At 34.7% G+C, this 16,662-nt stretch overlaps 2 protein-coding genes and 1 non-coding gene across 5 annotated transcripts; all 3 read left to right on the forward strand.

Annotated features, from left to right (window-relative positions):
• Nucleotides 1-3,079: 3,079 nt before the first annotated feature.
• On the forward strand, nucleotides 3,080-10,677 carry LOC7462097 (uncharacterized). Of its 3 annotated transcripts, XR_002983536.2 has the most exons (12): nucleotides 3,080-3,436; nucleotides 4,315-4,357; nucleotides 4,979-5,032; nucleotides 5,613-5,676; nucleotides 6,470-6,526; nucleotides 6,740-6,846; nucleotides 6,967-7,005; nucleotides 7,462-7,547; nucleotides 7,675-7,753; nucleotides 8,610-8,657; nucleotides 9,273-9,551; nucleotides 10,213-10,677. XR_002983536.2 is itself a non-coding variant. In XM_024607915.2 (11 exons), the coding sequence occupies exons 1-11, from the start codon at nucleotides 3,243-3,245 to the stop codon at nucleotides 9,351-9,353; spliced, it is 852 nt and encodes a 283-aa protein (XP_024463683.1). In that variant the 5' UTR covers nucleotides 3,080-3,242; the 3' UTR covers nucleotides 9,354-9,649. The 3 variants fall into 3 exon arrangements, 2 of the variants coding, with proteins under 2 accessions (XP_024463683.1, XP_024463684.1); XM_024607915.2 differs by lacking the exon at nucleotides 10,213-10,677 and having other exon boundaries at nucleotides 9,273-9,649; XM_024607916.2 differs by lacking the exons at nucleotides 7,675-7,753; nucleotides 10,213-10,677 and having other exon boundaries at nucleotides 9,273-9,649.
• A 2,716-nt stretch (nucleotides 10,678-13,393) lies between these two features.
• LOC7472447 (protein trichome birefringence-like 33) lies at nucleotides 13,394-15,930 on the forward strand. Its single transcript, XM_024606087.2, has 6 exons — nucleotides 13,394-13,646; nucleotides 13,790-14,006; nucleotides 14,442-14,613; nucleotides 14,723-14,922; nucleotides 15,010-15,168; nucleotides 15,365-15,930. The coding sequence occupies exons 1-6, from the start codon at nucleotides 13,430-13,432 to the stop codon at nucleotides 15,702-15,704; spliced, it is 1,305 nt and encodes a 434-aa protein (XP_024461855.2). The 5' UTR covers nucleotides 13,394-13,429; the 3' UTR covers nucleotides 15,705-15,930.
• A 513-nt stretch (nucleotides 15,931-16,443) lies between these two features.
• Nucleotides 16,444-16,546, forward strand: LOC112328530 (U6 spliceosomal RNA). Its single transcript, XR_002983545.1, has one exon. It is a non-coding gene; the product is annotated as a U6 spliceosomal RNA (small nuclear RNA).
• The last annotated feature ends 116 nt before the right edge of the window (nucleotides 16,547-16,662 follow it).

Below are 16,662 nucleotides of genomic sequence, written 5' to 3' on the forward strand. Positions count from 1 at the left end.
AGAAAAGCAACGTTTCTTACGTTTTCTTATTCTTTTGCAGCACTTAGGTTAGGTCCATGACACCAGAGGAACGAAAGCCTGGCCCAGTCTTTTGTGCAGGCTTGTTAAGCGTTGCTTGCGAGCACGGATGCTACATTTAAAATTAAAAAAAAGGAAGCAGCTAATGACTCTAGCCTTGGATTCATTGCATTGTGCATTGGATGACTATTTTACCATTGTCAGATAAAATTAACTAATTTGTTATCAGGGACGGTATTATCTTTTTCACATTAATTACTAGTAATTATTGAATTGATTTGGATATATCATTTTTCTTGTATATTTTAGTACAGTAAAATTATTCTTAAAAGCTAAAAAGTATTAAACTTATATAGGAATTCTTTGTTTTTTTAAGCACTGTTAAATTGTTAAATTACCTTTAAAATAACAAAAAACAATTATTAGGCTGAAGTCCAGGGTTTTTTTTTGCATTCTCAACTTGGTTTTTTTTTATTATAATCAAGTAGGTTAATGACTAATTTTGTGTTTTAATAAATATTAAATATTATTTAAAATAAAAAATAGTTGGTATGTGCAACACGCGCGCTACCATGTAGAAGTCACGAGTGTCATTGAGTAGCTTGCGCAACATCGCCTGGTGCTCAAACGATGGCTTTCAAGATAGCGTTCAATTTGTCTTAGCGACGCCTCCATTCTTAGGTGTGCACATGTGGCTGATAAACCTTCGGTTTAGTGACGACGGCCTTTATTATTTTCCCTTCTTTTCTTTCCCCCTCAATTTTGGTGTCCAGCCCTTCATTTTTTCATAACAATCTTTCAAATTGTTTTTCGTCTATATTTGGTTTATGTTATTTTGATTGTTATCTATTTTACTTGAAAAGAATTATAAAACTAAAATATTTTTTTTCATCCTCCTCTAATTTTTTAAACCTTACAAGTTTGGTCTTTGTCATTTTGATTGCTATTTTTTTTATTCAATATATTTTTTTATGATTTCATCATTTTTCAATTTTTCTCCTATCATATTTGATCATCGTTATTTTAATTGTTATTTTTTTACTTTGAAATATTTTTTATTTTTTGTTTCAATCTTATCCTTCAACATTAAATTGGTTAATAATTGAGCTTTTCAATTAAATTCATGTCTATGATTTAAAGGATTGTTGTTTAGCTTGTTTTTTTTCTTTTTATATATTCAAAAAAAAAATTTGTTTCATCATCCAGCATCTAGTTAATTGGAGATTGGGATCAATTAATATTGTTATTTGCTTTCTATTGGATTTTTTACTTATTTTAAAAATGATATAAGTTATCTCACCTAGTCAACATTAAGTTGTTTGATAATTAAAGTTTATAGTTTTATTTAACTTACTTTCATCAAGGTTATCCCAATATCACAATCAAATTGCAAAAATTATATGCTGACGAGAGAGAGCTCGGATCATAATATTTTATTTTTATTTTGTTGGATTGTATTTTTTTTTCTTCGATCATTTCCTTTAATATTTTGTTTGCTGAAACTTGAGATTTGACACACACACACTCACACTCTTCACGGAGTTATCGCGTTCGCATTTATTTTTTGTTTCATTATTAGATAAGATCCTCTACATTTGATTTTTTTAAAAAATATTTTTTTCTTAATTCGACATTCAATTGACCGAGAATTGATCATTGTGTTTTCTTTCTTGTTTTTATTTTTACGGGATTATTCCAATCTGTGGCTCATAATCACGAGGTTAGCAAGTTAACCTTGTTTAACATAAGTTTTTTTTAGTTTGATTCTTTAACATTAGATTATTTGACAATTGAACTTTATGATCTTATTCAATTTGCTTTTAACATGGTTAATCCGATATCACGATCAAGTTATGTATTTGACGTGCTAATCCCAATAAGCTCGAGTCAAGATTTTTTTACCTTTTTTTGTTGGCATTTTCTTCAGTTTATTTATTGTTATTGTATTTTTTTTTACTTATCTTTATATATCAACCGAGCTTATTAAATCCAACCGAGTTAACGACCCAAGTTCAGTCCTTTTTTTAAAAAAATATAGAAATGCTTGCATCATCCTAACATCCTTTTCTTCTACATTTAAAAAATTAGGTCGGTCCATGACACTAGAGCGGCCTATCAAGTGCAAAGCTAAGATTAAGGGGTATTTGAGATTGAGTTTCAACTTACTTTTTGTTAAAATTTGATTTTTTTTTCTTTAAATTATTTTTTTTAGTATTTTTTTTATCGTTTTTATATGATGATGTCAAAACTAAATTCTAAAGAAATAATATTATTTTGATATATTTTGCAGTAAAAAGTACTTTAACAAAAAAAAAAAACCACCATATTTTCAAATACCCCAAAGTTGAAAAAAAAACAAGAAGAATAAAGAAAAACAGGGGACCGGATGGAATCTGATTATCGAAACCAGTAGCACTGTAATTCTTTAAGGTTAGTGACAATACAGTATACAAGGAATTTCTGGATTGTTAGTTTTGATTTAACTGTTTAAGATCTCATCTCATCCAATCAATAAATAATTAAAATTATCAGTATTTTTTTATTGAAAAAACCAAAACCATTAATTTCAAAATTAATGTATTCAAGGCCCTTGACTAGTAGGGGTGCTTCACTTTACATACATGTATATAAGATATTCCTGAACATGATTCCACGTATTAAAATTATACTTCCTTTTCCAATTAGATTTTAAGGAGGTTATTCTATCCAAATAAATGAATTCAGAGAAGATATTATTCTGATGACCTCTTCTTGAAATGAAAGGAGGAAATTTAACGACCAGTCGTTACAGTTAGTTTTCCAAAAGAATAATTACCCGAGCTCGAGGTGAGCTGAAATCAATTCGAGATAAAAGCATATCTGAGCTGAATCGCGAGTTTTAACTTATCATAAACACGAGATAAGTTTCAGCTCTGGGACATAAAAATATAAGGACTGGGCTAGAATTCCTGGCCTTTTTGAGGTCTGGATTACTTTAAATTTGGGCTCACGTTGCCCTCTGTTTCCAACCTGGGCTTTGACCCATTTCCATGAATTAATTGACAACAACGACGACAGACAGACAGACTTTGGCAATTTCTCTGCTAGCCAGGATCGACTGCGACTCAGGAAACGGGGAAGGATCCTTGCGCGCTTCTATCGCTCTCTTTTTTGGCAATTTCTCGCTGCTCTTCTCTGCCGTACCTCAACAGCATTAAAAAGCAAAGCAGGAAAAGAAGAGAGAAATGAAAATAACCATAAGTTTCTTCAATTCTTTGAGATACTACTTTCTAATCATTGCCATTCTACACCGAGTTGGGTCTCTCGACCCAGTCTCTGCAGTCTGCGAGCTTAGTTTCGTTGTTAGAGACAAGGTTTATAGCTTCAACTTGGTTTCTCCGCTCCCGAATTTCCCTCACGGTGTCCTCAGCGAAGATGGGTATTCATTTGCTCTCTCTCTTTCTTGATCTGGGTTTTTCCTATCTTCATTGAATTTTCTCTTATTGCTTCTGTTTTCACCTTATTGTGCTTGCTTCACTTTGATGGCATTCCCGGCTCACTGTTCAATTAGATACTGTTGTATTGCTTAATTTTGCGTTAAAATAGCTCGGCATAATAATAATGTAAATTAGGTGAAATAATGATCTTGTTTTCTTTACATTATCACTTCTATTCCCTTGGTTTAAAATTTTGATGATGTAGTAATGGAAAGTGGCAAGAGTCGAGCATTAGTAGGATTTTTAATTGAGTAGAACTAGGCTAGTAGGAGACAATACTGTGGAGATGTATGTAGGAAACGTGGAAACACGACAAATGATTGGATAAAAAGTAAAGTTGCAGCCATAAGGAAGTGAAGGTGCCACTTATGTGATGATAAATTGAAAGACAGCCATGTGATATGATTTCATCATGTATTCATGTAGACTTTGAATTTGCTGGTACAAGAAGTGATTTTATCCATGGAGAGAATAAGGAGAGAGCAAAGTGGGGCCAATGAATTTTTTATGAGCGTGGAAGGGAGACTTAGTTAAATTGAGCTGTTGTTTAAGGCCAAGAATGAGAATAATAAACTTGGAATGTTTGATTTATATTTAATTTATGTGAAGGGTTTATCAGAAATGAACATAGCAAACATTAAAAATCGATTCGTATACATGTGTATGTATGATTTTTCCATATCAAATCCAGCATAGAATCATTGCTGGACCATGTCACATGTATTGCAAGATTCAGGGAATCCTGATTTTATCAAATAGGGATGGATTCTGATGGAGATCTATAACTTCTATTCTTTTTTGGTTGGTGTGACTGATATAGGTTTTATAAGGCAGCAGTGAACGAGACTGTGCTCTGGTTTCAGGTTGGCTCCATCAGGTTACACTTTATTTACTCGTTTTCTAAGTGATCTTTGTTATTTGTGTAAGCAGTATGCTTACCTGTTTATCAGATGCGGTGCAACCTCAAAAACAAACACGCACTTAGCTAACTCCACATTAGAACTTCCACAATATCATGTAAAGAATAATCACATTCCAGGATTGTTATTTATGAATCTGACTTGCAAATTATAAAGTTGATACCTTTTAAATTCGGAAACAAGATCTTGCTGATTCAAGTTCAACAATTTATTACCTAATTAGAAAACCCAGCAATATGGTTCCATGCCGCAAACGCTGCATATTCATTAAGGTTCTTTTATGAACCTTTTCTTGCAATAGCAATCTTGATTCTGAATTATTTCCACTGTTTGAGAGCTGGTATTTTGTATGGAGTCAAAATCTTGTAGATTGAAATTCAACAATATACTCGATCCGATGAAAAATTGAAACCAATGCTATGGTTAGAGGTGTTGAACTTGAACAGGAAGATTTGCTATTAATTTTCTATTTTTTTTCCAGTAATGATCCCTCTACATGAAATTATAGCTGAATTATTCCAGTTGATTTTCCATTGATTTTTTCTTCTTGGTTTCATGGAGCAGCTCTGTGATGGAATGATTTTTAATCATGACCCCCCTAGATGTGTTGAATGCCTGGTAAATTCCTCTCGTCAATATTATTTATAGTTTTTTTTTTATATATATATATTTGGGAGCTGGAAGTTCTCGATGATGAGTCGTCAAAGGAATATTGTTAAGGCATTGGCACGAGATGGACTCAGAACCAGCACAAGTCAAACATTCCCATTGTATGCATCTGATTCATCTTCATTTAGTTTGGCATATTGTCGTCATATGGAATTGAAGTTGTCACTGCATGGTTATCTTGTCTATCTACCTTTAAGGATAAAATCATTGTCTACAAGATTGGTTTAGAGAACATGTGATATGCTCTCTAGGTAGACCATATAGAGATGTTCCAGTGGATTGTTGAAACATATCATTACAGTCAGGTGGCATTTGTTCATCCGCTGCAGCAGAAGTTTGCTGGCATTTTTCATCAATGAAGAATTGGGTGGAGAACCATCAGATTCCATGTGATCTCTTTCAATCTTTTATTTTTAGGATGCCTGCTAATATGCTCAATTACGTACCCTGTTAGCCAAGAAGCAGATATTCTATTTACCATCAGAGTTACAAAAGGTTTTTTTATTTGACTGTCTTTTGGTTACTGCAGGACTGCGGGGGGGCATCGCGTTGTGGCATGGAATGCAGTGCTCTCATGGCAAGGAATATTGAAGGTAAACAATGTTAAAGAGTTTATACATGTTTGATATTTTAGTTGCACCATACTTGCATTTATACCTAAACCGTACTGATGTACTTTAAAGTTTTTCTTTTTAAATATCAGGTTTCCCCAATATCTGAGTCTGTTTTGAAAATAAGCATTAAGCATGATTAACTCAGTTTTTTAAAAAACATGGTTTCGTAAATAGTGCAGATCCTTATCTAATGTGTCATTTGTCAGATTAACTGATAAGGCTTTTTAGTGCCATCTTATTTGTAATTAGTCAGTGTAAATTAATATTATACATTCAAATGCACCAGGTCTAAAAGGTGTTAATTCAATTCGGAATGTGAAGAATTTGCATCCCTATGCTACGAAGACAAATAGTATTGTTTCCACTTGACCTAAATGAGCATCATGTCCTTAACTAAATCATTTCTCACAAGTTACAATATGAGATAGCTATATGTACACGACATGTGCATCATCATTAATGTTGGCAGAGCATTGTATCTTTTTCAACCGAGTAGTAATAATCTTGTTGAACTAGTTTTCACCACTCATTTAGACATGTCACAGCCTCAAAATTAATTATAAATTTCAATCACAGAGGTAATATTGCCATCATTATCCAAAATGTTTCTTTGCCATTTCAATTGAGCTGTCTGAATATTATATTGCCATGTAATAAATCAGAATGACGAGGAAATGTCTCCCTAGCTCTATTATTTTAGTCTTAGAGACAACCATTCTTGAAACATGTTAAACTAGACCCAGGTTATGATTAGATCCTGACATGTTTGCAGGTTATGATGTATGCACCACTATTGGAAAAGTCACTAGCACTAGCACTAACATTATTGGTAAGATAATTATCTTTTCCTTTTTCTATACATAATACAAATGATATATCTATTTAATTCTTTATGCGTGGGTCTCCAATATGGGTTGGTTATGGCAGCGTGGGTGTGCTAGCCCTTTATGATCCTGTGGTTTATGAGAGTCCTTCCCCTAATTTCACCTCTACCTTTTTAAATTATTGCTAATGCTTTGTCCTATACACATCAATGTTGCAGATAATCAAAATCCCCACAAGGGTGTGATTGTTAAGATGACAAGCAGTGGATCAAAGCATAATTGTTCACTCTCTGTCTCTGTCATCTGTGATTCAAATAGAGTTCATGTGAGGGAGTTTTCCTTGAATCTTTCCCTCCAAACTTTCTTATTCTACTACATTAATTTTACTGGAGCTGTTAATACCTGATCTACACCCTTTGACTTCATTTATAATTCTGTTTCACAGGGGCCACACTCACTGGAGAAACTAGGGACCTGTGATTATGTGAGTTACTGAATAAATCATTTATAACTTAAAGTGGTTGTGGTTTATGATTAGTTAGTGACACAATGTTCTCTGGGAATTGTTAGACGCAACTGATATGTGCTGTGAATGACATGCTTATTATGCATACAGACTAGGCCCAGAATTATGTAGCCTTAAAGTGTTACTCTTTATGGTGGTACTTATTTCATTATTTCTCTGAATCCTGTAAATCATACAAGTGAGATCTATAGAGAATCCATCTGCTGGCTCTTATAAATTACTTCTTTTGCTTGTTTGCTTATCTACTGGATATGGAGCTTTTGGTCACATCATAGTCTGTGTTACTAGCAAAGGTGCCCATTGTCATTTTTCTTCTGTGTAGTCAACTTTACGTTTCGGACATTGAAAATGTTGGTGGATATGCTTTAATGTGCATTTCAGTATTTCAGGCTTCTAATTTTCTCTTTCTGACAGGCCGCAGTGCTACAGCACCCTTCTGGTTGTGCCACAATCAATGGTCATGGAAAAGGATGGGGCTGGTTTGGTACCTTGATGATCATGTAAGGGTTTCCTTTTCTTCTTCTTTTTTCCTCCTATTATGAATGCCATTCATTTGGTGACACTTTGAGTTTTGAAGAAGCTGTTATGCTTATCTGATTCTTTTTTTTTTTTTTTTATAAATTTCAGTGTCTTTTGTCTTTTTGGAGGTTATTTATTGGCGGGTGCAGTTTATCGACATTTCTACATTGGAGTTCATGGGTTAGATGTATGTTTCATCTCATAGCTGTTATTCTGATTGTCTGAACTGTTTAGATGGCTATTGGCAGCAATATTGTCCAGTTAGTAACTTCATCCCAGTAAAACAACTTATACGGTGGTTTAAATCATCTGACTTTAGGGATCGACATTGTCTCTGCTGTGGGATAAGAGTTCCTGATTGCGGGCTAATACGAGATCTAGTGAGATCTTCTTAGGCTATGATCATTATATGATTTCAATATTGTTAGCCAAATGCTGCTACATTTTTTTAAACAAGCCTGACTTTGCTTTTCAATATAGTGGCTTCTGTTCCCCAGTAGGCCAAAGGATGGTGGCATGATCTAGATGTTATTATATATAAATCTGAGCTGCTAGAACTTGTAAAGCTAACATAAGAAGTAAAATCAAACCTTTCTGGATTCAGACATCAAAAGTTCTATCTCATTCTCCCTTGATTATCCTTTTCTTTTGTCCTCTTTTTGGCTATGATTATGTTAATTGGTCTCTACCTTATGATGCAATTCTATCTTAGTCTATTAGGATGTAATTCTGGGGGTATTAGTACAATTTCCTAAATGCTTCTGCTTTTCTAGGGTTTCTTGTGTGACTGCAGAAATTTCTTTCTTGTAGCAGTAGGGTTGTCATGCTTGATTTGGGGTGATGGATTGTCTCAATTTTATTTGGTGTCCAAATTTCTTTTCCTCTCTTTCAGCACCAAACAGCTAACGAATGCATGAGAAGCAAATAGCAAAGCATGTTCATTGTTGTAGGAAAGACATCATTCATGACATGAACCTCCTGCAACCAATCAGTCACACAAGCAGCTGTGAATTTAACTGATTTTGTTTTCCTTCTTTCATCAGATGATTCCAAACTTGGATTTCTGGACCAGGCTACCTCACAGAACACAGGTATTCCTTTTATGTGCTGTGTTTCCTTTGTTAGTGCTGTGGCCTTACTATCCGCTGACCGTACTATCCGCTGACCTTACTATCATGTACCTATCTTGCAAATGTTTTAGCTGATTTTTCTCCATAAAGAATTTGCCCGAGGAGGAACAGAATTCATGCCTAGTTTCAACTAGTTTTCTTGCACAATTAGAGTGGAAAATATCTCTAAAGAAAGAGTTCTCTCAATTGTCCAAGTCTTATGTTTGGTTCCATGGGGTATTTCTTTTTAGAATGGATCCCATGGGATACCTACTAACCCAACTATGAATAGAAGTGGTTAGATGATTTATGGGATTTTGACACATTTTGGTTGTCTTAAGAGATGGTTTCTAAGGTTCACCAATGTTTCACTGGAAAAGAACAAAAAAATCTGCTGTAAAGTTCCTGAAGTTGAAGTCTGGTGTGGTGGTGGTCTACTTTGAAGTGAGCGTATGATAGATGCTTACATAGTTCACAGTATATAATTGCTGCTCAGAAAGATCTAACTGCTAGCTAATTTACCAATTATAGAAATGTTGAATACAGACATCTGAAAACAATATAACAATATTATATTTTTTTGCTTCTCACTTGCAGAGTTTTTTTGCATCTTTGGTACGGAGATTTAGAGGACCTACTGAAGGTTATCGAAGCTCCTATTCTCCTGTCAACTTTTGAAGATCTGGGACTTGATTTGCGATTTTTTGGTGATGAGGCTCCAATTTCTGAATGAACCTCATGCAAGTAAATCCGACCATGCTGATGGTTCCATTTTAGAAAAGCTGCTGGTAGTCAAGTCTGAAGTGTATGCTTGAAGCAGGGTTTGAAAATCCTTTTGCACAACCATCCTGTTCACGATTACACCACAATATCCAGGTTTCATATTTCCTCTTTTTTTTTTTCATTGATGATATTCAATAGATTGTAATCTCTTTGACATGACAATATCAAGTATTATCATTCATTTTCTTTTATGTGATGTGTTGAAGTTTCTTTCCTTTCCTTTATGATATTAGATTATGCATTTTGTATTGCACCCCCACATTCCACTAACACCTTTAGTGCCCTCATGTACCTGTTCCTTCATTTCATTATTCTCTCATTCATAGCAGTCAAATGTCTATCACTGTATCTCGAATTCAATTAGGTCTATCCTGCAATTCCCTTTTTTTCTTCAAAGCATTCTAATTTTTTCATAGCCCTGATAAGTAACCTCTCAACCATTATGAGATGCTCCAAAATGCTACACCTCAAACTCTGCCTACTCCAAGCGCACATTCATTCCCACTCCAATCTTAGATCACTCCTGCCGAAGCAAAATTTGCAATGGTATTTATTTTTTCAATTTTTCTCTCTCAAAAACATGATGAATCCTTTCCAGGCAGCAGGTAATTTAAGTGAGTTCTAAAACTTGTTTTCTTCCGAACTTGGGTTTTGAATAAAAGGAAGTTTGTGAAAGATAGAACAGGTGTATAGATAATGTTGTATAAGAACTTGATATGAGTGTTACAGAGTGTGTAATTGAAACATGGGACAGGAGCAGATGGAACCTGCGAGGTGATCTGCCAGATGGAACCTGCAAGGTTGGTTAGTTTTGCCTAAAGATAGTGGGATGTCTGAAACAATCTACAGCAAGTTATCAAAGTGTTTTGACGAGGCAAAAAGAGGTTGATATAGTCAGAGAATTAACCTGTTTACTTTGGAAACTGGCCTATTTTATAGCTATTAGAAGCACTTTATTTAATGTTTTATTAAGCGATGGAATATAAAGTTTCATTTCTTCCATATTTGGCCCTGTAAAGGGTAAAAAGAGGCAGAAAGGAAATGCATAAAGGATTGGAAACCACAGATAGCCGATAGTTGTGCATGAGAAAATCTAGTGATGCCATGGAATTGTTGAGAAAAAAAAAATCGAGATGATAAAGACATATGAGAAGCCTTCAGCTGCTTCTGACTCATGTTATAATCTGAATGTTCGCATTTGAAGTGACGTTCTTGGATATTCTACTTGGCATGATTACTTCCATTTGCATCTGAACTAACTAATACCCAACTATGATTTCGGAAGGTTTCCTGCTTTCCTCCACAGCGGCTTGTATTTTAAGCTATTCAATTTGTGTGTCGCCAATTCAGCAAAGACAAAAAAATGGTGAATGGCATCATTCTTTGGTGAACATAAGGAATCTTGCAAAAGGTATTAAAATTGTACCAGATAGAAGTGCAAAAAAACGGAGAGCCATGGATTGATGAAAATATGGTGTACTCGAGTAGTATGGAAGACTCGAGGGTTTATGTGATATCATTTTGAATCATGGCTCTAAGGTCTAACCCAACTTTAATTCGATGTGTAAACGATGGAGATTTTATTAGGCCCGTGGTTACCATGTGTTGTTCGATCGCTAGATCCTAGTAGTATAAACACTGGATAAAGACTATTAGATAGTAGAAGAGCTGTCTGAGTCAAGAAGAGCTGTCTTCTGTGACTAGTGTTATTTAGCCCCAATTAAAAAGGCAAGCCAACCTGTATTTTTAAAAAAATTAATATTTTTTATTTAAAATTAATAATTTTAAATATTTTTGAATCGTTTTGATATACTAATATCAAAAATAATTTTTAAAAAATAAAAAAACATCATTTTAATGTATTTCTAAGCAAAAAGTACTTTGAACCGCAATCACAATCCCAAATAACCCTTAGTTTATGCCAAAAATCGGTAAATATTAGCTGAGATAATTTACTTGCCTTCAAGAAAATAAGAAAATAAAGCATATATATATATATATATATATATATATATATATATATATATATATATATATATATATGGATGGTTAATAGTGTCGGGTTACCGCCACACTACTGTTTTTAGGCTTGTTTCGTCTAAAATCATAATTGAAAAGGAACTTTGTGGTGCATGGAAACTAATCCAAGAGCACCTTCACCATTCGAAAAAAGAAGTTACAGCCAGGCCACGAATCATAAATAATCTATAAAATGTCATTATTTCTTTTCCATTCCGTCATTCGAATATTTCTTCATGTTTATATTAAACCACAAGCTTATTCTATACGAATTCTCAAAGTCGACGGCACAACAAGAACGAATAGACAACTAATAAACAACAAGGGAGGTGAGGATCATTAGTAGGTAACGATTTTTTTAATCCTAGTATTAGTTAATCCATCGCCATTATATACTTCCTAAAGTCAGCGTAATTGCAGCTATTATGTAGCTTGTATGATATGGACTGAAGAGTGAAGGGGAACGTAAAGTACTATACAAGATAAATAAATAAGAGGCCAACCACTCGAAGCAGAAATGCCACCAAATGCTCACCTAAACCTCTCGAATAAAGAATTGCAACTCCGCCTCATCTTCTCTTGATCGTATTGTTATAGTTGTGAATGAATCCTTTGTGTATTTAAAATGTCAAGTCTACCATGACAAGTGAAGACAATTATGTGCTAGCCATCTCTCACTGCTTGATCTTAACGTATAAGTTAAGAAATTATCATTGCTTCCTCTATCAATCATGCAATGCCCACAAGGGCCAACTCAGAAATTATCATCGCCCCTTGCCAGGAGGGCTTGGTCTTCTCTCCTCTTGTGCTCTTGAGTTTTGACTCTCATTTCGGGTGCCTCTTTGCAACACGCTAGGCCTCAGATGATGTGGACATGAAAACCAGGATATTAGATGAAAATGAAAAGCTACAGTGAGCAAATTAGATATTAAAAATCTCGGACAATTTTCAGTTTTTATCAGATACTGCTGTAATCTGCGTGGAGATAGCTGGATGTCTACATTTCCAGAATCTTCCAGGAGCTGATTTTGCATTATTGTTTTTGCTTTTTTCTTTTTTTGGCGAGGAGGGGAAAAAAACCTTCTTTTTTATGTCTACAAATTGTTTTTTTTTTCCTTTCAAGAAGATCATTGCTCTAGTGAACTAATTCTAATCATCCAAACAAGTCAAATAAAACATCGTGGATACAATACTAAAAAGGTACACAAATCACATGCATGTTAGTTGGTCAGGGGTTCGGTGAAATTGCAAATTGTAAGGTCGTAGGCCAGATCAACAAACAACGTGTTCCGTAATGCTATATTTTTAGAATTTCGTTTTCCTTATATATATATATTAACTTGAAGCAATGCATAAGGTTTTGCTAAACTCCACGCCAAGAAATCAATGGTTGTGTAGATAATTACACGTATTTGATTAAACTGATTAATTTGGCAGCATAAAAACGATTTATTTTGTCATTGAACTTCCTTTAAAATTGCCAGAAAGATAAGGCAAAGGATCAAGAACCAGAGTTGTATTTTTTTTTTTCTTTTCCTCCACGTATCATAACCATTGTGTTTTTTTTCTCTCGATTTATATGTATATAGTTACAAAAAACATTGTATCATCCTCGAATATCAATCCACCTAATTACAATCATGCATTTGAACAAGACAATTATATTCGCATTCAATAATGTGTGGGAATTAGCCAACCATTCATCTTAAATTAATTTATTAATGAATATCAATTATATATATTAATAAAAACAAGAAGAAGAACAAGAAGAACAAGAAGAAGAAGAGGGAAGAAAGAGAGAGAGAGAGAGCTAGCTATGTCGTCTTGTATTCGAACCGTACAAAAAAAAACAAAAAAAAAACAAAACGGTTATCACGACACATCAAAAACAACATGAGTATTTCCTTTCCTTGATTGCTCCAAACCTACATGGTTCCTATATATATAACACCATGAACATAAATAAACGTAATCTCAAACTAACAAATATGAAGCAACCGTTCACTGCTTCCTCTTCTTCTTCATCTCTAATCAGAAAGGCCCGTCTCTCTCCTTACCTCTTCACTTTATTAGCCTTCATTGTCTTTGTTGCCATCCTTTATGGCGAGGACTTCGTGTGCCTCCTTGGCCAACTTGACCCCAACGTGGACCGGCTAGCAACCATAACCGGTGAGTTGAGTCCATCGGTGGATATCAAATTTTAACTCTCTTTATTCATATATAATTTCTTCTTTTTAAAAAGAAAAAAAATGTTTTCGTGTAAAAATGTGTGGTTTACTGAGATGGCCGTTCATGTCATGTTTTGGGGTTAGAGAAGAGGTGGGAGAAGCTACCTTTCTCAATAGGGAAGGCCCCAGATGGTTGTGACTTGTTTAGTGGGAGGTGGGTGTGGGACGATTCAACTCGGCCTCTTTACGAAGAATCGGAGTGTCCGTACATACAGCCACAGTTGACATGTCAAGAGCATGGCAGGCCTGATAAGGATTATCAATACTGGAGATGGCAACCTTATGGCTGTGATCTTCCCAGGTAATTTAAACTTACCAAATTAGCTAAATTGGACTGTAATTTTACAGTTTGAGCAAATTAAGTTTTAATTAAAATCATACCGATGCCAGCATTCTTATTTTAAGTCGTAGTTAGATGTTATGATAATGCCATAGAGCTAGAATATATCTCGCGTGGCTATTATGTCCTTTCCTAACTGTAAAAAGGTAATATTTATCAACTTTTAAATACTTTTAAAGAAAAAGGGATTGGTTGTTTTTTATTTTTGGGGTTTTTTAATTAATTAGTTAGGTGCTAAGCTAGCTAGCAAATTAAAATAGACCTTTACATTTTATAAAACTAAATCTAATTAACAATACTTGGAGTAAATATTTTTTGAATGGAACAAATTAATTAAGTGATTGCTAAACGGTCCAACGTAAATGACAGTGCTTTTGTCGCATGTTTACTATGCAGTTTTAATGCCACGTTGATGCTTGAGACCTTACGAGGAAAAAGAATGATGTTTGTTGGCGATTCCTTAAATCGAGGTCAATATGTCTCCATGGTCTGTCTTCTTCACAGACTCATCCCTGAAGGCCAAAAATCCATGGAAACGTTCGATTCTTTAACAGTCTTCACTGCCAAGGTGACAAGAATTGATTTTCTCCTATAATTTTAATTGGCTTCACTGTGCTTTAATCAAAATCAAAATGTGTCGTAAACACAGAAAAGTAACCTTGTTCATGATTGTACAGGAATACAATGCAACAATTGAGTTCTATTGGGCACCATTTCTCCTTGAATCAAACTCGGATAATGCCATCGTTCATAGAATATCAGATAGAATTGTGAGGAAAGGTTCAATCAATAAACATGGCAAAAATTGGAAAGGCGTTGATATTATTGTCTTCAATACTTACCTATGGTGGATGACTGGCCTCAAGATGAAAGTCTTGTAAATACTTCTTACTCTTAACTTGTCACACAGCTTTTGAGTTTTGTTAGCTTGAAAAATTAAGGTATAACAGCTTATGTTTTTCAGGCACGGTTCTTTTGAAGATGAAACGAAAGATATCATAGAGCTGTCAACTGAGGATGCCTATCGTATGGCAATGAAAAGCATGTTGAGATGGGTGAGAAAGAATATGGACCGCAAGAAAACAAGGGTCTTTTTCACTAGCATGTCACCTTCTCATGGCAAGTGAGTAGACTGTGTCCCATTTGATCATGTAATTTCCAAAAAAAAACATGGATGTTGCAAATTAACGAACCAAAAAGGGCCAAAGATCTAAGAAACAGAGCAGAATTACATAAACAGAAAGGGAGATAGCTGCAAATATTTAGGTGTCTAAGTTTATTTAAACAGGGGATTAACTAACAAATGATGTGCTTGTCAGGAGCATAGATTGGGGAGGCGAAGCGGGTCTTAACTGTTTCAATGAAACTACTTTGATAAACAATGCCACGTACTGGGGATCGGATTGCAGGAAAAGCATAATGGAAGTAATTGGAGATGTGTTTAGGAAATCAAAATTCCCCATCACATTTCTTAACATCACACAACTCTCAAATTACCGCAAAGATGCGCACACCTCAATACACAAGAAGCAATGGAATCCCCTGACTCCTGAGCAAATTGCTAATCCTGTCAGCTATGCAGATTGTGTGCACTGGTGTTTGCCAGGCCTTCAAGACACCTGGAACGAACTCTTATTTGCCAAGCTGTTCTATCCTTAACATCCACTCGCAAGTGAAACCTGTTGTTTTTTTCAAGTGGGAATTGATGTTGGTACAGAGGTGTGATTTTCTTTGGAAATTGTGGTGCATGGGAAATGCGAACAGGATGAGAAAATTGTAAAGAGATTAAAGATGACCATGTGTAAAATACTGTTGCTGGAGAAAAGTCACCGGAAAATTGAATTGATTTGTTCCGGTTGCTAAATTAAATTCTAGTTGCATTGAATTTCTTTTACTTAGGAAATTACACTTTACCTGTTGAAATTGCAGTAAATGTAGATTCGCAGCATTATCCATCATTGATCATCCCTAAAAGTATGCCTCTTGGCCCAGCCCGCACGAGGCTTATCCCATCTCACCAAGCATTCATGATTCAACCTTCCCGGTCCCATGTCGATCAACCACTTTTAGCATCAACACAAACTAGCCCAGTGGCCTGGACACAAGACATCATTGACTCCACTGTAAGGACCATCTCCATTTCGAAAGCATTTTTCATTCCTACCCTTCTATAATCTTCACTTGACTCTGAGAATTGGATTTGATCATTAACAATCATGTTCTATATCTTACCATTAACGATCTAAATTGAATGGGATAAAGAAATGATTTTTAAGTTGTCATACTAAAAGTACATAAAATAATGTTTATTTATTCTGAATTTAAGAAAGATATGAAATATAAAGAAAAGACTATGAGAGGATCTGGATAACTAAAAATAGTCCCCACTCCTCTACAAGTGTTCTTGAAAACATCCGATAAAACTGAAACAATGTAGAAAAATGTAACATGGTTCCTGCACAAAGATGACACGAGAATTGAGAAATTGTCCTCAGCTTTTTTTAACACCCCTGTCATTGTTTTTCTCCTAAACGCAGAAAATAAAATCTTACGTCAGGTTAATCAACCTGGAAATTCCTTTCTTTGATCCTCTTCACTGTGATAGATGATTTGATGA

Source organism: Populus trichocarpa, chromosome 8 (genome assembly GCF_000002775.5).
Source record: "Populus trichocarpa isolate Nisqually-1 chromosome 8, P.trichocarpa_v4.1, whole genome shotgun sequence".
Classification (NCBI taxonomy): domain Eukaryota; kingdom Viridiplantae; phylum Streptophyta; class Magnoliopsida; order Malpighiales; family Salicaceae; genus Populus; species Populus trichocarpa.